General features: G+C 41.8%; 1 protein-coding gene across 2 annotated transcripts in view; it reads right to left on the bottom strand.

Moving 5' to 3' along the window:
* The window catches only part of USP43 (ubiquitin specific peptidase 43), an 87,876-nt gene that overhangs the window by 36,639 nt on the left and 30,045 nt on the right, over positions 1-21,192 (bottom strand). For both annotated transcript variants that reach the window (XM_009432765.5, XM_511843.9), the window contains exons 4-8: positions 18,095-18,187; positions 16,195-16,330; positions 12,705-12,840; positions 10,099-10,234; positions 6,140-6,251 (exon numbers count right to left, since the gene is read on the bottom strand). In XM_009432765.5, the coding sequence (XP_009431040.1) occupies positions 6,140-6,251; positions 10,099-10,234; positions 12,705-12,840; positions 16,195-16,330; positions 18,095-18,187 (613 nt within the window). The remainder of the gene's footprint in view (positions 1-6,139; positions 6,252-10,098; positions 10,235-12,704; positions 12,841-16,194; positions 16,331-18,094; positions 18,188-21,192) is intronic.

The raw sequence follows: 21,192 nt of genomic DNA on the forward strand, positions 1-21,192 counted from the left end.
AAATATAATCATTATTTTCCATAGTGTATTTTGAATATTCCCGTAATAATTAGAATTCAAAATTAGGAGACAAAAACTTCATTTTTTTCAGATTCACACTATACCCTGTAATGCAGTGATCTAATACTGTAATATGTTACATCTTCCCCCCAAAAATGAACACAGTGTGTTTAAATAGTAAATGCTTAACTGGAGCAGATACTGGTACATGTAATGGAACATAAATCAATCATGTTAATTAATTTTTAATAGGTAACTTAACCTACTTTATTAAGATGATTATCATCCCCACAATGAGGCAATTTTCTAAAAGCCAGTTCATGTATATTTTACAGACAAAGTAAATATTTATACATTTTAAAATAAGCCACATAAAGAGATAGCACCTTAGTTATTATTCTAAGATATGTGTTTATTATATTTTAACTTTTCTGAAAGTGAAATGAGGCTTACAATGACATATTTAACGGAAGATGCCTCTTAAAAATTCAATGGAATGAACAACTCAATTAAAAAATGGGCAAACATTTGTGCAGATATTTCTCCAAAGATGTACAGATGGCCAAGAAGCCCATGAAAAGATCAGCAACATCATTAGTCATTAGAGAAATGCAAATCAAGACAACGCTGAGGTACCACTTCACACCCACTGGGATGGCTATAATTAAATTTTTTTTTGAGACGACAAAGTCTCACTCTGTCGCCCAGGCTGGAGTGCAGTGCCACAATCTCAGCTCACTACAACCTCTGCCTCCTGAGTTCAGGTGATTCTCCTGCCTCAGCCTCCTGAGTAGCTGGAATTACAGGTGCCTGCCACCACACCTGGCTAATTTTTGTATTTTTAGTAGAGATGAGGTTTCACCATGTTGGCCAGGCTGCTCTTGAACTCCTGACCTCACGCGATCCACCCACCTCGGCCTCCCAAAATGCTGGGATTACAGGCATGAGCCACCACGTCCAGCCTACAATTAAATTTGTTTTAATTTTCTTTTTTTTTTCGAGATGGAGTCTCGCTCTGTCGCCCAGGCTGGAGTGCAGTTGTGCGATCTCAGCTCACTGCAAGCTCTGCCTCCCGGGTTCTTGCCATTCTCTGCCTCGGCCTCCTGAGTAGCTGGGACTACGGGCGCCCGCCACCACACCCGGCTAATTTTTTTTGTATTTTTAGTAAAGACAGGGTTTCACCATGTTAGCCAGGATGGTCTCGATCTCCTGACCTCATCCGCCTTGGCCTCCCAAAGTGCTGGGATTACAGGCATGAGCCACCGCACCTGGCCTAATTTTTTTTTTAATGGAAAATAACAAGCATTGGCAAGAATTTGGAGAAACTGGAACCCTTATGCATTGCTGGTGGGAACATAAAATGGATGGTACAGCTGCTGTAGAAAACAGTTCAGCAGTTTCTCAAAAGGTTAAATGTTGAACTACCATATAACCTTTAATTCTCTTAGGTGTATATCTAAGAGTCGCAAGGAGGGGCTTGAACAGATATTTATACACCAATGTTCACGGCAGCATGATCCACAAGTCAAAAGAAAGAAACAACCTGAGTGTCCACCAACAATGGATAAACAAAATGTGGGATATATACACAACAGAATATTATTTAGTCTTAAAAATGAAGGCAGCCCAGCGTGGTGGCTCACGCCTGTAATCCCAGCACTCTGGGAGGCTGAGGCAGGTGGATCACCTGAGGTCAGGAGTTTGAGATCAGCCTGACCAACATGGAGAAGCTCCGTCTCTACTAAAAATACAAAAAAAAATAGCCGGGTGTGGTGGCGGGTGCCTGTAATCCCAGCTACTCGGGAGGCTGAGGCAGGAGAATCAGTTGAATCTGGGAGGTGGAGGTTGCAGTGAGCTGAGATCATGCCATTGCACTCCAGCCTGGGCAACAAGAGTGAAGCTCCATCTCAAAAAAAGAGAAAAAAAATGAAGGAAATTCTGAGATATGCTACAACACAGATGACCCTTGAAAACATGACATTTAGTGAAATAAGCCAGATGTAAAAAGATAAATATTATATTATTCTAGTTACATAACGTACCTAAAACAGGAAAATTCATACAGATAGAAAGTAGAATGGTAGCTACAAGGAGCTAGGCAGAGGAGAAAACGGGGAACTGTTGTTTAATAGGTATAGTTTGTTAGTTTGTTTGTTTGTTTGAGACAGTCTTGCTCTGTCACCCAGGCTGGAATGCAGTGGTGCGATCTCGGCTCACTACAAACTCCTCCTCTCCAGTTCAAGCAATTCTCTTGCCTCAGCCTCCCGAGTAGCTGGGATTACAGGCGCCTGCCACCGCACCTGGCTAATTTTTGTATTTTTAGTAAACATGGGGTTTCACCATGTTGGCCAGGTTGGTCTTGAGCTCCTGACCTCAGGTGATCCACCTGCCTCGGCCTCCCAAAGTGCTGGGAGTACAGGCGTGAGCCACCACGTCTGGCAACATTTTAGTTTTTTAATAGGTATAAGGTTTTTGTTTTAATCAGTATAATGTTTAATAAAGTTTTTGTTGATGATGAAAAAATCGGGAGTATACATAGTAGTGATGGTGACACAACATTGTAAATGTAATTAATATACACTTATGAGTGGTTAAAATAAATAAATGTATATATCTTTTACCAAAATTTTTAAAAAAATCAACGGGGTCTTCATTCAAATAAAAGAAATAGGTGCTTAAATTTGTCACTGATGATCTTGACAATAAAATAAAATAAAATAAATTTTCTTCCAAACTCTGACAAAGGTAAAAGGCAGACATGTTTTCTTAAAAACCATGGAGGAAATCTAGGTTGAATTATGAGAGGAAAACAAGAGAAAAGCATCATAATTCCAGGAAAGAGGAATGACACATGGTAGGACAGAATGACCCGAAACAGATGCAGAGAGTTGTGAGCCGACCCCTTTGGCTGTGGGAGCTGACGTGTGCAGGGAGCATCGGCCACAAGGCTGGTGGGTAAACTGGAACTGGGCTGCAGGGGGTCTTGAGTGTGAAGGGCAGGGAGCTCATACGTCTAGCCAGACTCTAACCACGTTCCAGTTCATCTATGGCTTCAACAAAGACGAAATCAACGTCTGGAAGTAAGATGACTTCAGGGGCTTTGATTGAGGGTTGGCCACGGAAGGGTATTCTCCCTAAGGAGAATGTTAACTTAAATCTGGGGGAGAAAACTCTTTTTCCTCCGCCCCTAATGGAGCCTTGTTGTTTGGACAGCAAAAGTCAGCCATCATTACGGCACCAACATCTGCACAGAGGCAGCCTACTCTGCCTGCACACAAATAGTGCTGGCCTCACACACCCCCGTTTACAAAATACCATAAAAGTGTTTGGGTAGCCAGGCATGGTGGCTCATGCCTGTAATCCCAGCACTTCGGGAGGCCAATGTGGGAGGACTTCTTGAGGCCAGGAGTTCAAGACCAACCTGGGCAACACAGTGAGACCCTATCACTGCAAAAAAATTAAAATAATTAACCAGGCATGATGGCAGGTGCTTGTAGTCCCAGCTACTTGCAAGGATGAGGTGGGAGGATCACTTGAGCCCAGGAGTTCAAGGCTGCAGTGAGCTATGATCACACCACCACACTCCAGCCTGGCCAACAGAGTGGGACTCTATCTCTTTAAAAAAAAAAATTGGCATTTATAGCTTTTATTTTTTTCATAATACATGCAAATTAATCCTATCCAGTAAACTGGTCATTTTTGTAAGAAACTTTCCTGTTCTCAATTCTTGGCTAGGGAAGTTCATGTCCAAACCTTCAATACAATATGTTTAATCTCTTCAGTTCAATGTTGAGACTCCTGAATATATTCTCTTCAAATGACTATATTTGAACCAGTATTTAATATAGTATTAAAAGAATTATGGGTTAAATGGGTGGGCTAGCCTGGAAGCCTCACAACCATCTAGAACACATTACTCCTACAGAAAAGCATGTCTGACCATACATTTACCCGTGAATCTGTGAAAAAGCATCTGTGGCTGAGTCAAAGGTTGCCTGTATTAGTATTTTGCTGGCCCCATTGATTGCTTGATCCATTTCTAAAATTGAAATTGGGCTGGGCACAGTGGCTCACACCTGTAATCCCAACACTTTGGGAGGCTGAGGCAGATGGATCAACTGAGCCCGGGAGTTCAAGATCACTCTAGGCAAAATGGTGAAACTGTCTCTAACAAACAAACAAAAAAAAGTTAGCTGGGTACGGTACCATACACCTGCAGTCCCAGCTACTCAGGAGGCGGAGGCAGGAGGATCACTTGAGCCTGGGAGGTCAAAGATGCAGTGAGCCATTACCGCACCACGGCACTCCAGCCTGGGTGTCAGAGTGAGACCCTGCCTCGAAAATAAAATAAAGCTAAAATGACTGCAAAGGTATGGAGGCAAAAGTACAGGTGTGGCTGGGTGTGGTGGCTCACGCCTGTAATCCTAGCACTTTGGGAGGTTGAAGTGGGAGGATCATGAGGCCAAGAGATTGAGACCATCCTGGCCAACATGGTGAAACCCTGTGTCTACTAAATATACAAAAATTAGCTGGGTGTGGTGGCGCTTGCCTGTAGTCCTAGCTACTTGGGAGGCTGAGGCAGGAGAATTGCTTGAACCCGGGAGGCGGAGGTTGCAGTAAGCCGAGATCACGCCACTGCACTCCAGCCTGGTGACAGAGCGAGACTCCATCTCAAAAAAAAAAAAAAAACAGGACAGGAGTGTGAGCAGGTAAGAGTAAGGATGGCTGAGTTAAATGCTCACATGAAATTAGTTTCATCTGGCCGGGCACGGTGGCTCACACCTGTAATCCCAGCACTCTGGGAGGCCGAGGCCAGTGGATCACGAGGTCAAGAGATCGAGACCATCCTGGCTAACACAGTGAAACCCCATCTCTACTAAAAAATACAAAAAAGTTAGCTGTGCGTAGTGGCAGGCGCCTGTAGTCCCAGCTACTTGGGAGGCTGAGGCAGGAGAATGGCGTGAACCCGGGAGGCGGAGCTTGCAGTGAGCCGAGATCGCGCCACTGCACTCCAGCCTGGGCGACAGAGTGAGACTCCGTCTCAAAAAACAAACAAACAAACAAAAAAAGCATAGTTTCATCCATTGCGATAATCAGTAGCTCAAGGTTTGGGAGAAGGCAAAACTCTCACCGGATAGACTGACCTACTTGCAGAGGAGTTTCTAATTTGGGCACTTTTGGTGGATCTGATCTACAGTACATTGAACAAAATCCTTTAGAGATAAAAGTTGGGACAAATGTAGTGAAGGTTTTTAACAAAATGTTATTTGGTATAAATCCTAAATCAAACATATGGTTTTTGCTGAGCAGGAAGGAACATGAATTATGAGGAATTATCTCTGAGATAAGATCTGTGTGTGCCCCAAATAAAAAGCTTTTACTATGGGAATAGTTAGGGGACAACAGGAATCTGACACAACTGACCTGTCCCTAAAAATTTCAACATCTTCTGTGTCAAGCAACCATCAGAATAGTTTCTGATATTATAGGAGCTAAAAACAAAAAATCAATAGCTTTTAAACATGCTGTTTTTGTTTGGAAACTACCAATCTGAGAATAAATAAATAAGGCAAATGTTGTTTTCCTTTGAGTTATCTTAGTTTTTAAAAAACTGGACAAACTTATTTTAACATTTAGATTTTCATATTTGGACATAATCATCCATTTTAATTTTCCCAGAAATTCTATCTCAAGTCCCTTGAAGTTGTTGATTTAAACATAAAAGTTACAATTTATTATGATATGCTATCTTCTAGGAAAAACTATGGTAAGCCATAAACATACAAAATTGGGAATAATAATGTAAATGCTTAGGGAGTGATGGAAAATGTGAAAAAAAAAATTTCGTTTTAATGTAAATGCCATTTTCCCAATGGTGTTTTCAAAGATTTAATAAGAAAAAGCTCTGTCCATGAAAGGTATTTCGTAATGGCACAAAAGTAAAACACTACAGACTATAAGATGGTTACTTCCTTGCAAATAAATCTAAGTCATTTTATAAAACAGTATGAGCACTCTTTAACAGCAAATTATCCTCTCCTGGGCTACCCTAAATTCCACCCCTCCCAATACACACACCCACACACACGCATGCACATGCGCACGCACGCACACACACACACGCATGCACACCACTGACCTGTACAGGGGCCTCACTCTTCATAAGATGGCGGACCTTGCTGAGGATAGACTGCTGGAGCTGGGCCCAGGAAACAGCTCTGTCTTCCCTTATCAGGAAGGGTGGCCCAAACCTGAAAATCCAAGGAAATCGGGTTATCCCAGCAAAGGAAAAACCAGCAACATCCACCAGTCATGAGTGGTTGTTCTAACCCTGGCTTCCTGTCAATAGGATAAGTGACAAGAGCTAAGCACAAAAACTCAACAGCAAAAAAACCCAAAGAATCCCATTTAAAAACGGGCAAAGGGTCTGAATAGACATTTCTCAAAACGACACACGTAGCCAACAGGCATATGAAAAAATGCCCAACATCACTAATTATCAGGGAAATGCAAGTCAAAACCCCAATGAGATATCATCTTACCCCAGTTAGGATGGCTATTATCAAAAAGACAAGAAATAACAAATGCTGGTGAGGATATGGAGAAAAGGGAACTCTTATACACTGTTGGTGGGAATGGAGACACCGTGGAGAAAAGCATGGAGGTTCTTCAAAAAACTAAAAATAGAACCACCATGTGACCCAGCCATCCCACTACTGGGTATTTATCCAAAGGAAAGATCATCATGTCAAAGAGATCTCTGCACTCCTGTGTTTATTGCAGGGCTATTCACAATAGCCAAGATTCCAAATCAACCTAAGTGTACATCGGTGGATGAATGGAAAAGAAATGAAAAAGAAAATGTGGTCTATATACACAACGGAATACTATGCACCCATAAAAAAGAAATGAAATCCTGTTGTTTGCGGCAAGATGGATGAGGCTGGAGGACATTATGTTAAGTGAAATAAGTCAGGCACAGAAAGATAAATACTGCATGTACTCCCTCATGTGGAATCTAAAAAAGTTAATGTCACAGAAGTAGAGTAGAATAGTGGTTCTACTAGAGGCTGGGAGGGGCCGGTGGGGGCTAGGAAAAGGTTAGGTAATGAATAAAAATTATAGCTAGATAGGAGAAATAAGCTCTAGTGTTCTATAGCAATATAGAGTGACTATTGTTAACAATAATTTATTGTATGCTTTCAATAGCTAGAGGATAGGATTTTGAATCTTCCCAACACAAAGAAATGATAAATGTTTGAGGTGACGGTTATGCCAATTACCCTGATTTGATCATTACACACTATGTATATGTATCAAAATATCACTCCGTACCCCATAAATATGTACAATTATGTGTCGATTAAAAATAATGTAAATGCTTTTTAAAGCCAAACACAATACAAAATTGCCAATCAGAGAACCTTGTAACAAATGGAGACACTGCAATGTAAGCAGAGGCCCAGTGACACAAAGCCAGGTAGATGCTGCTGTGTAAACAGATTACTCCAAATGACCAGCTAGCTGGCAAAATCTCTTACTCACAGCAGGGAATAGAGTAAGACAAGCTTGGAGCCAGGGGAAGGCAAGGCAGAGACATAAATCCAGATGACACAACTTTGGTTGGGGTATCGAGAATATTCTCATCACTGGGGATGGTATCCATGTCCCAACATAGTAAGCGCACAGCAGTGAGCTCACGGTGTACAGAATGCTGGGTGAGCCTGCGCCTATGGGCCCTAACTCTGCCGTGGGTACTCCTAGACAAATCACTAGCGACTCACTGCTTCCTGGCCTCGCTGCAGCCTGTGTGAAGACCCAATGAGGTAAGAATGTGAAATTGTTGAATAAAATTGGCTAAAGCAGAACACAAATATGAGGTGATCTGTCTGGACAGGCAAGGGCACTGTGCGTCCATTGTTGTATGGACAGATCGGTTTACTTAATCCATCCTGTACTGTGAGGCATTCCAAGTTTTTATTTAAACAATGCTTGCTTATCGCAGGAACTAGATATAACCTTGGACATAACCTTTGAGCGCACAATTATTCCCTTAGGGTAAAGTTCCAGAAGTAGAAAGTCAAGACTAAAGCTCTTTCTTCCCAAACTGTCCTCCAAAGAAGCCATACCAATTTACCTGATTCCCCGGACTCTGGCCCAGAATGAGTATTATCAATTTCTAAAAATCATTTAACAATCTAAGAGGTTAAGAATAGTATCTTGCTATTGCAACCAGAATTTCTCCCACTACAAATGATGCTGATTTTTTTTTTTTTTTTTTTTTTTTTTTTTTGAGATGGAGTTTCACTCTTGTTGCCCAGGCTGGAGTGCAGTGGCACAATCTCGGCTCACCACAACCTCCGCCTCCCGGGTTCAAGCAATTCTCCTGCCTCAGCCTCCCGAGTAGCTGGGATTACAGGCGTGAGTCACCATGCCCGGCTACTTTTGTATTTTTAGTAGGGATGGGGTTTCTCCATATTGGTCAGGCTGGTCTCAAACTCCTGACCTCAGGTGATCCGCCCGCCTCGGCCTCTCAAAGTGCTGGGATTACAGGCGTGAGCCACCGTGCCAAGCTGATGCTGAATATTTCAACCTATGCTTGTATTTCTTCTGTGAACTAATGTTCATCTCTGTGGTTCATTTCACCAAGGGTATTTATCTCCTTAATTTTCAAGAGCTGGAAAATTCGAGGATGGACATAAATCCTTCACCTCTCACATGGCATAAATATCTTTCCTCATTTGCCCTTTGCCTTTCAAATTTGCTTTTAGTTTAAATTTTTAAATATATTTAAAACATCAGCCTTTTCCTTTACAGCCTCCTGACTTTGATGTTAAACTAGCCCCCACCCAAGGACATAAATATTCTCCCATGTTGTCTTTATTAATTTATTTTTTATTTTTTATTTATTAATTTTTTTTTGAGACAGTCTTGATCTGTCGCCCAGGCTGGAGTGCAGTGGTGCAATCTCGGCCGACTGCAACATTTGCCTCCTAGGTTCAAGCGATTCTCCTGCCATAGCCTCCCAAGTAGCTGGAACTACAGGTGCGTGCCACCACACCCGGATAGTTTTTTGTACTTTTAGTAGAGATGGGGTTTCACCATGTTAGCCAGGATGGTCTCGAACTCCTGACCTCATGATCCACCCACCTCGGCCATCTTTAAGTTATTTCATGGCTTCCTTTTCTCTAGTTACCTCTCTAGTCAACCTGAAATTTATACGTGTGAATTCATGGCAGGAGTAAAAAGTTGACTCTTTAAAATAAAAAGCAACAAAGAAATCAATTAGCCCAGCCTTACTTTTGAACAATTCACTCACTCTGTAGTAATATGAAATATACCATAATTCTGACATTATTAAAATATTGTAATACAGGCAGAAGAATATGCAATTAAATCAAACAAAATAGACCAACTATCTGTAAGTATTTATTACGTGATAAAAATGATGTATTTCATATTACTAAGAGTTAATGAATTATTCAATAAGTAAGGCTGGGCTAATTGATTTTTAAAAGCTGAGCTAATTAATAATAGTTTAATTATTATTAAATAATCTTTTTGTTTTTACCAGTTTATTATTCAAGATACATTTTTAGAAACATTTTATCCACCTAAATATATCTTAATGTAATTCTGTCTTTTAAACACTTTATTTGGGCTATATAAGAAAGCTATCTGTTTTTGTATATTTGTTATATAACCCATCAATTTCCTGAACCCTTTCCTTACTGCCAATCACTTTCCAGTTCTTGGTTTTCTGGACAGACAACCAAATTATCACCTCTTTTCTTATAGCCAGTTTCTTTTAGCACTGCACCACCTAGGTTTTACAATATAAAATAACAGTGGTGAGGGCAGTAAAAACTGTTCCTCCGATTAATAGGAAGGCCTCTGATGTCTGATGGTTAGGAATGATGACGTTAGCCAAATGCTTAAGGCAGATATTTCTAATCCTCTTAATCAGAAAGGACCCTACTTCTGGCTCCTAGTTTATTAATCTTGGGAATAAATGTTTAATTTTACTCTAGACAGGCTCCCAAGTACAGGTCTACAAATCCCAGACACCACATGAAAAAAGAATAAAGTGAAACATACCTGCTAGCCTGCTGCCCTGACCCCACCAAGTTACAGAAGAGGATTAGCACCTTGCTCTCACTGTGGAGAGAGAGGGAGAATCGCTGGCCCTCACGGGCTGCCAGGCGTGGGGAGGCCGACAGACCCAGTGGATGAGCTAGAAGGGAGAGAATGACATTTGTTCATATTCCTAAAGGAGCTGCTTTCCTGGGTCAGAGCCTTAGCTTCTCTAGTCCCTCTTTCTCTTTGAGCATCTATTAACCACCAATGGGGGGCCACTAGAGGGCTTTAGGGGAGGAGATAATGAGGTTCATGGCATTTGTGCCATCTGACGCCTGGCATACGAACATCAAGAATATGGTAGTGAATTTGCAATTGTGTTCACCCAATAGTTTTTTGTTTGTTTAAGACAGAGTCTCGCTCTGTCCCCCAGGCTGGATGGAGTACAGTGGTACAATCTTGGCTCACTGCAAACTCAACCTTCCAGGTTCAAATGATTCTCCTGTCTCAGCCTCTCCAGTAGCTGGGATTGTGGATGTGCACCACCACGCCCAGCTAATTTTTTTGTATTCTTAGTAGAGATGGGGTTTCACCATGTTGGCCAAGCTGGTCTTGAATTCCTGACCTCAAGTGATCCTCCTGCCTTGGCCTCCCAAAGTGTTGGGATTTCAGGCGTGAGCCACTGCACCTGGCCATCAACCTATAGTTTTAAAACAGGAACAAGAATTTAACTAATATATTTCAAGTCACCTGAAAAATACTCCAAAATAATTTTGGTTGCTTTTATGACTTCATTACAGAGTCCCCAGTTTATCTACTCTCTTAGAAAGCCAACATAAGAAGTATACAGAGATGGGTGAGAATCTTTACCAGTGAGGAAGTAGAGGAATTGGACTAGCCTCCATTTGCAATCAGTTCTGAAATGTTGACTTTCAAGGAAAAGATGTGTCCACTGTGATTGAATTTGAAAGGACAACTTGTTTCACTGGGTTGTAATATAGTCAGTGTCAGTTAATGTCTTGTTCTAGATTCCAATGCCCAGCATCTCCCTGTCAACTCAGAGAACTGCAAACATCCAGTTCCCATAGCCTGCTACCTAGGCTGGCCAAAATGTGGGGCCAGGGCGTAGGAATCATCTGGGGTATAAAGTAACACTGGCACAGGGTCCTTTAAATATGGGCCTTCTGGCCGGGTGTGGTGGCTCACACCTGTAATCCCAGGACTTTCGGAGGCTGAGGCAGGTGGATCACCTGAGGTTAGGAGTTCGAGACCAGCCTGGCTAACACGGTGAAACCCCATCTCTACTAAAAATACAAAAACTAGCCAAGCGTGGTGGCAGACACCTGTAGTCCCAGCTACTTGGGAGGCTGAGGCAGGAGAATCACTTGAACCCAGGAGGCGGAGGTTGCAGTGAGCCGAGATCGCGCCACTGCACTCCAGCCTGGGTGACAGAGTGAGAAACCATCTCAAATATATATATATATATACATATATATATATATATATAAAATATATATTATATATATTTAGCTATATATAATATAGATATTTAGCTATATATTATATATTTATCTATATTATATATAACATATATAATTATTAAATATATATTAAATATATTAAATAATACATATTAAATATATATTATATACTATATACTATAGTATATAGTATATATTATATACTATATACTATATTATATATAATTATATATAATTAGTATATAATATATATACTATAATATAAATTATATATAATATAGTATATAGTATATAGTATATATAATACATTACATATAGTATATAGTATATAATATATAATATATTATATATAGTATATACTATATAATATATAGTATATATATACACTATATATATTATATAGTATATGTCATATATTATATTATATATGACATATAATATACATTTTATATATATTATATATTATATGTAATAGATAACATATATTTTATATATTACATATAATATATAATATATAATATATATATGGGTCTTCTTCACTAACTTGGCCAAAATGTATCCTGACCTACAAATAAAAAGGACTGTTAGAAATTGACCATGTTAGCCAGTCTATGGAATAGGAAAAGCAAGCATTAAGAAGTGGAACTATTTTGTTAAAAAGTCATTTAATAAACCTTTAACCATGTACTGCTCAAATTTGTAGACATTTTACTTCACACACAAATCTTGACCCATAGGAATCCTGATGGCAAAGATGACTCCAGCATCTATACCAAATAGTGGTTCTCAAAGTGTGGTTCCTGGACCAGCAGCATCGGCATCACCTGGGAACTTGGTTAGATGTGCAAACTCTTAGGCCCCACCCCAGGCCACCCAAATCATAAACTCTGTGGGTAGGGTCCAGAAATCTGCTTTCACACGCCCTCCAGGTGATTCTAATATTCACTAAGCTTAGTTTTGAGAATACCTGTATTAGGTGAATAATTTTTAATATCAACCATCTGCACACAACGAATGCCAGGGATAATAAGTCTGACTGTTCCAAGTGCTAAAATTGGATGTTTTATGCCTTTGCACCCAAGGAGTATCCTCTGAAACCTGTAACTCATCATAGCCAAATAAAATTGTGCAAAGCACCTGTTATACCTGAGAGAGTCCCCTGGCTGGGTGAGGGAGGAACTTGAAAGGCATACACATTATCTCCCTCTGCGATGGTATTCAGGTCCTCTTCATCAAAGAAAGACCGCTGGAATCCACTGGGATACAGTTCAACCAAGATCACCTGAAATGAGAAAGATCATTTTCCCTCTTGATTTCTGAAAGAGAAATCAACAGATAAGAAATCTAAAAGTGACTGATAGTCAACACCCATTTTTCACCCTTTCCTTCCTTCTAATTGGCTACTTATTTTTAGTAATAAGGCAGCATAGTAGATACAACAATTAGATTGTCCTCAGACATCTCAAGTGCAACAAAAAAAGAAACTGAAAAAAAAAAAAATCTAAGTTTTATACCCAGCTGAACAAGCATAGAAAAATGACAACAAAATAAAGCCCTCTTCATGTGAACAAAAAGTGAGTGTTTACTACAGAGTGAAAGAATTTCTGAATAGGTTTACTAACCTTTTTCACGTGATTGCATACATAAAAAAAATTTTTACCAAACATTGAAGTAAATAGGAGATGGTTTTGTAGCAGAGTAGAGGGGTGACTACTGTGGGGGCCCTGACTGCCCTAGACCCAACTCTGTTACCCTGATGCTGAAGAAATCAATATCTCAGCACACATAACCTATTCAAGGTACACTGCCTGGGAAGTTCTCGTTAAAAAGATGCATTTTGGGTGCCTGTAGTCCCAGCTACTATGGAGGCTGAGGCAGGAGAATGGTGTGAACCCGGGAGGCGGAGCTTGCAGTGAGCCGAGATCGTGCCACTGCACTCCAGCCTGGGCGACAGAGCGAGACTCCGTCATAAAAAAAAAAAAAAAAAAAAAAAAAAAAAGATGCATTTCAGGGCTGGGCACCGTGGCTCATGCCTATAATCCCAACACTTTGGGAGGCTGAGGAGGGAGGGTCACTTGAGCCCAGGAGTTCAAGACCAGCCTGAACAATACAGCAAGACCACAACTCTACACAATTTTTTTTAAAAATTAGCCAGGCATGGTGGCATGAGCCTGCAGTCCCAGCTACTCAGGAGGCTGAGGTGGGAGGATCCCTTGAGCCCAGGAGTTCAAGGCTGCAGTAAGCTATGATCACACCCCTGCACTCCAGCCTGGGCAACAGAGGAAAACCCTGTCATTCATTCATTCATTCATTCATTCATTCATAAATACATAGATTTCAGGATTTAAAAACCTGAATCAAAGAGAAAACTTGAGTTGTAGGAAGAAATGATAAACCAAAGAAAATGGTAAACATTGGCAAAGGTAAATATTATCAACTATATAAAGCTAAAATATAACTATTATTACTATTACAGTTGGAGGTGGAGAAGGGATTAAAACACTGGACAATAATATCTAAATCAAAAAGGTATAAGGGGATTTAATGCATACCAAGATCCTTGCGTTACATGGGAAGATTGGCTTTAGACTCGTAATTATGCAAGTTGACATTTTAGTAACCACTGAAAGAATGGAAATATAATGTATATATTATATTTACATATACATATTGACATGTACATGAAGTACATCTTCTGGATGTACTTCATCCCAGAAAAGATGAAATAAAGAAAAATTGCTCAATGTAAAAGAATCATCTTCTAAAAGAAAAAGACTGTTCAATCTAAAAATGGGGGGGGGAGGGGCGGTACAAAATAGGAAAACAGGGTAAATAGCATAAGATGACATAAATAAATAAGATGACATAAATAAATCCAAATACAGGCCGGGCGCAGTGGCTCACGCCTGTAATCCCAACACTTTGGGAGGTTGAGGCGGGCAGATCACAAGGTCAAGAGATCGAGATCATCCTGGCCAACATGGTGAAACCCCGTCTCTACTAAAAATACAAAAAATTAGCTGGGTGTAGTGATGCATACTCAGGAGGCTGAGGCAGGAGAATCGCTTGAACCTGGGAGGCGGAGGTTGCAGTGAGCCGAGATCATGCCACTGCACTCCAGCCTGGCGACAGAGGGAGACTCCGTCAAAAAATAAATAAATAAAATAGAAAAATAAATCCAAGTACATATATTTATGATTTTATATAACATAAATATAATACACTTGCCAGTTAAAGAAAACAAAGCATCAAAATAGATGACTTTCAGTTTCAGTGGAAATGCCGGTCCCACACTGGCATCCCCAACTGACTCCCATCTCCCTGAACCAACACATCACACCTCTCAAATTCCTGCCAGATTTTTCACACTCTTAATTATTCAAACGCTCCCTCTCATAGACTTCTCCCTTTTGATCTTTTCTTACTGTCACTTTCTCCCCAGGACTCTCACCCACTGTCCCCCTCTCTCTCCGTCTCTTTCAGTAACTCCCCATAGTGCACTTTAGAGTTTACAAAGCAAGATACACACATTTCCCCTGCTATTTGAGAGAGTCATAAATATTCTATGAGGTAGTGATAGAGGTCAGAGGGATTGATTGGGCAGGGGCAGAAAGGAGCCCACTGGGGTGATGGGGAGGCTCTGGAAGCGTGGAGGTTATAGGAATGTAGCTATGAACGTAGAGAAAGCCAGCAAACCACAATCTTCAGATAGGTAGACGTTATTGTATGTGTGGCATGCCTTCCCAACAAGGTTAAAAATATTTTTTGATTTGAAAAAATCCCATGAGATAGTCAGGGAAGTGTCAATTTCCATGTCACAGTTAAGGACACAGAGCCAATCACATACTGTGTCCAGGGTCAGAAACCTAGGGAGCTACTGAATCACCCTGAGGGCCGCTCCCATCCTGCCATGTGGCTTGGCGCCACCACGGCCTCCTCCCTATTCCTCATGAGGGCCCCTCCAGGCACTGTGAATCCAATCGCTTTACCAAGACTCGTTTGAAAAGAAAACAGGTAGAACACAGCCATCCCAGCTTCCGCCAGATGTTCTCTCTCATGTTATACATCCTCAGTTCTCTCAGCAGGTCCTCCTGCTTCATTTACTCTTCCTTTACTGTCCTGGTTTATATTGCCGAGACTGAAAATATACAATGGTGACTTGGGCTATGAAGTCAAACCATTGAAATCCAAATCCTGGCTCAGCCACTTACTAGCTAGTGACGTTGGGCAAGTCACTTAACCTCTCAGGGCTTCTTTATTCCCCATTAGTAAGATGAGGATAATTGTAATGTCTACTTCACAGGACGCCTGTGATTAAATCAGGCATGAATAGAAAGTTCACAGAATAGTGCCCCACACTTAGCACTACCTAGGGGTAGCTATTGCTGGAATTATTATGATCATAATTGTCATTGCCTTCTCGGAAGGCAAAGGTGTTCTTTTCTGGTCATTCTGTGTCAATGCAGGGAAAAGTCAAGGCCCAGTCATCCCAGACAGCAGGCATTACTAATCAACCAGAAACCCATGAGTCATACTGGAGTCACCTGGGAACCACAAATTGGCCTAAAGCCTAGACAGCTGGCTCAGTTAGCATTCTATCATCCAATGACCAGGCCCCAGTGCAATTCTATCACACCTCATCTGCAGGGACGCCTCCTTCCTCTGCAACCATCTTCCTCAGGGCTGCCACTGTGCTGAGGATTGGCACGGCCAAGCCAACCCGCAGGAACCGCTGGCTCTTAGAGGGGAAGACCAAGGTGACACTCAAGAACCTGGAAAATAGGAAGGGGCAACACCCTTAAAGGACTGACATGAACTGTGAATGACATTGTTGATAATGGATCAAGGCCAGGTGCAGTGGCTCACACCTGTAATCCTAGCATTTTGGGAGGCTGAAGCAGGTGGATCACCTGTGGTCAAGAGTTCGAGACTAGCCTGGCCAGCATGGTGAAACCCCATCTCTACTAAAAGTACAAAAAAATTAGCTGAGTGTGGTGGCGGATGCCTGTAATCCCAGCTACTTGGGAGGCTGAGGCAGGAGAATCGCTTGAACCTGAGAGGCGAAGCTTGCAGTGAGCAGAGATGGCACCACTGCACTCCAGCCTGGGTGACACAGCAAGACTCCATCTCAAAAAGAAAGAAAGAAAGAAAGATAATGGATCAAGTTCAGCACATAGTTAATCTCCGCTTCCTGGTTGTGTCCCTGTACTTGGTACATTGTCACCAGGTGGCAGGGTAGAGCCAAATCTTCTAAATTACTTTTCCAGAGAATTGGGGGAAAAAGTATTTGATTAAGAATCACCATAGAGATGTCCGATCTCAAGGCTCTAGTTGTTAAATAGATAAGCTTAAACAAAAACAAACTCCAAAGTTTGAAAATTAAAGCAGTCAAGGTGTTTTTTTCAGTACAAATCAACACTACTGATGACATTCTCCTTAATGAGAGTCTCCTTTGGAAATCTCTGCTTCCCCTTCCCACCAGCATATGAAGGCCTACTCTTGCAGCTACTGTTTCTCTTGATCTGTACTCCAATAACTGCCCAAGTCACACAGGTAATTAATTAATAGAGCTGGGATTCGAACCTGGGCCGTCTGGCTCCAGAGTCAGTGGTCTTGACCACTGTGCTGTGCTGTGTCAGGCTGGGAGTCTTAGATCATCACATCTATAAGTTGACCGACATTATCTGATGGTGTCACTGATGACAGACAGCATAAGCCATGTTATAGCATAAGCCAGTAGTTATATTTGTAGTGCAGAAGATCAGCAGCACACAATTTTAGAGCAGAAAGGGAGATTGAGTTGCCAAGCAAGGCCTTCTGAAGATGTTATGTCTTCAGCTGCATCCTAAAGGCAGGGGATGTCAATAGGAAGAGGGTAAGAGAAATGGCACTTAAGGAGGTGGGGAACATAAAGAGGAAATACCTCTCTTCCAATGCCAGAGAAGACACCCCACATAGGAGCTCACCCACATGCCAGGACACTGACATTGGCCATTTGCCTTCCTGGTCACTGCTAAGATTTGGGCTTATTTTTATAGAACTCGGCCCATGGTGCCTGTTACCCAGCCCTACCTCCACTTTTCTTTTTTTCTCATCTTCCCCAAACAACCCTTTTCCTCTTTCTTTGCTCCTTAAAGAAATCTTTTTCCTGCACCTTCTCAAAGAAGAAAATAGATTTTTGAAATTGAAATAAAGCTGGGGGAAAAAAAGCAGGTAGCCACGGATTTTCTCTAGTTTGCCCCTGTCTCACTAAGTGAGACCAATGGGTCCGTGCCAGCTTCTGAATGGGCCACAGATCTAAGTCTGGCAATTGTGCCAAACATTCATAATTCCTTCCTCAGCTAGAGAAGGAACACAGTAACCTTTCACTCTGTCAATTTCAATAGTTGAATGTCATCCAGCTATAAGGCTGGTTTCCAGAGAAATGCTGGCTGAGAAGCAAAGGAGAGAAAATGGCAGGTGTGAGGCCAGAAGGTTCCCCGTAATGAGTAAGGATGGAAGTCAAGTTCACCGGGCAAGCCGCGACACTCACGTACCTCGTCTGGCGCAAGGGGATAGGTAGGGACACACACAGGAAAGGATCAAAGGTGTTGCTCTGTTTCAGGCAGTGGGGACAAGTCAAGGAAGATCTGTGAGGGTGAAGAACACAGGCGAACGTTTAATCACACGTAAACAATTTGGTGGTAAAATTCAATACAGAATTATCCTTGCATTTCCACTCCCTGTGATTCCACTCGTAGGTACATACCCAGAAGAATTGAGAACAGGTGTTCAAATACTTGTACACAAGTGTTCATAGCTGCTCTATTCACAATAGTTAAGGTGGGAACAACCCAACCGTCCATCAACAGACAAATGGGTAAACAGAATATGATACGTCCACATAGTAGAGTACAACTCAGCCATAGAAAGGAATGAACCCCTGGTCCATACTACAACGTGGATGAACCTTGAAAACAGCACGCTAAGTGAAAGAAGCCAGACATGAAAGCCCACATATTGTACGATCCCGTTTATATGAAGTATCCAGAACAGGTAATGCCATAGACACAGAAAGCAAATTGGTGGTTGCCAGGAGCTGAGGGAAGGGAGGATGAGGCTGACTGCTTACTGGGTACCAGGTTTTATTTTGGGGTGATGAAATGTTTAGGAACTAGGAGGTGGTAGCTGCACAACACTGTGAATGTACATGTCACTGATTTGTACGCTTTAGAATGCTTAACTTTATGTTACAGGACTTTCACCTCCGTTTTTTTAAAAGGGAAAAGAATGTTTAGTGACACACATAAATGCACTGAGTATGGGAAGGGAAGCTATGACCCGCCCCTGCCATACAAACCCAGCATGCCAACTTCCAAGCTGAAGGGATCTCAGGACCATCTCTTCCCCTGCTTCTCAGCCTCACTGTGCCCCAGAACCACAGGAAGGCTTTTTTACAAATTCCAATGTCCAGGCCCCACTCCCAGAGATTCTGTTTCAAGGTGGGTAGAGAGGGGTCCAGACATCAAAATCTTTCTAAAATCCTGAGCTTTTAAGCTCCCCAGATGACCCTAGTGTTCACCCATAGTAGAGAATCACTGACACTGCCTACCCTCCTTATTGTACAGAAGAAGAAACATAAGAAATAGCTCCTTAAAGTAATAACATGGAAATAGCATGTACTAAGAACCAAGCATAATTCTGAGCACTTAGCATAGATGAACCCATTTACCACCCATAGCAACTGATATTATACACATTTTACAGAAGAGAAATCTGAAGCACACAGAGGTTAAGTAATTTGCTGAAGAACACACAGCTCTTAAGTAAGAAAGCTAGGCTCAGTTTCCAGACTCCGTGCTCATATCATTCCTGCGTTCTTTAGTAGAAGTCGGTGAGGTGTCAATTGGTTCAGAGTAGATATATATAATGTTCATTTATATTCTTTCAACTCTTTTAAACTTAATACTCCTTTACTTTAGAATGGATCTCTGAAAGTGAAATGCAACTTTTTTTTTTGTTTTTGGAGACGGAGTCTCGCACTGTCACCCGGGCTAGAGTGCAATGGCGCGATCTCGACTCACTGCAACCTCTGCCTCCCAGATTGAAGCGATCCTCCTGCCTCAGCCTCCTGAGTAGCTGGAATTACAGGTGCCTGCCACCACGCCCGGCTAATTTTTGTATTTTTTTCAGTAGAGACGGGGGATTCACTATGTTGGCCAGGCTGGTCTCGAACTCCTGACCTTGTGATCCACCCACTTCGGCCTCCCAAAGTGCTGGGATTACAGGCGTGAGCCACTGCCCCCGGCTGAAATGCAACTTTTATATTCCACATGTACATACCAATTTTCTTTCTCTTATCATATAATGCACCATAGTCTTCCAAGACACAAGGGATTTCTGCATGCTATGTTACTAATCCTAAAATCTACATTAACTTCACTGAGGACACAGAACAAGACCGCCCTGGCAGTCTGACTCTGAAGTCCATACTCCTAGCACTGTATGACATTACCGGGATAAGTCAGCAAGTAAGCCAAAGCTGGTATCAGAACAGGTTTCCTGAGTCCTTGTGGAAAGTGCCCGTCTCGTTTGATTGGTTTTCCACTGAGCAGACAAATAGGAAAATCCAGGGACAAACAGGAACATAAACAGGAGAGTGTCGCCCGAGGCAATCCTGGGTGATCTGCCCATTTAAGTCAGTTATCTTGGATACAACTTATCAGACCATCAACCTGATTATAGGAAACAGGCCCCAGTACTGGACAGTCCATCACTCATGCTGCCTCAGGTCATTTCCCTTTGGGAGACCCATGGTAGTGTTTTTGTTGAAAGCATTGTATCAGACAGTGAACACCAGCCAGCCAGAAATCCAACATTTCTGGGGTCTCCTCTTCCACTGCGTCTCTCCTCCAATCCTTCTCCACCTCTGTCCATCACGTACCTAGGCAAAAAATTGGCCTGAAGGATATACTTGGGTCATTGGGAAATTCCCAAATTCCCATTTCACAAGTATATAAACCAATGAGAGAGAATGTTTTTCATTGACGTCTTCATACTTTTCAGCCTACCAAAACTATGCTGGGTTGCATTTTTCTTGAAGCATTGCAACACATTAAACTGGTTCAGGAATATGACTTTTACATTGAGCCACCAACTCCTATCAGCTAGCAAGCGATGAGTGGTTTGTAGAAAAAAAATAGAATGGGCAAATTTTATATTGAAAGAATGAAAACAATGGCCAGGCGCAGTGGTTCACGCCTGTAATTCCGGCATTTCGGGACGCCGAGGTGGGCAATCACCTGAGGTCAGAAGTTCGAGACCAACCTGGTCAACATGGTGAAACCCCATCTCTACTAAAAATACAAAAATTAGCCGGGCGTGGTGGCAGGTGCCTGTAATCCCAGCTACTTGGGAAGTTGAGGCAGAAGAATCACTTGCACCTGGGAGGCAGAGGTTGCAGTGAGCTGAGATCGCGCCATTGCACTCCAGCATGGGTGACAAGAGCAAAACTCTGTCTCAAAAAAATAAAAATAAAATAAAGAATGAAAAAGTATAATGTTTTCATAATAAACTATAGGAAAGATGTCAAATACATCCACGTGTCAAAGGTTCAGAAATCAGGACAGACTGATGTGACAAACAGATCTGAAGA

The sequence above is a fragment of the Pan troglodytes genome, chromosome 19 (genome assembly GCF_028858775.2).
Source record: "Pan troglodytes isolate AG18354 chromosome 19, NHGRI_mPanTro3-v2.0_pri, whole genome shotgun sequence".
NCBI lineage: Eukaryota > Metazoa > Chordata > Mammalia > Primates > Hominidae > Pan > Pan troglodytes.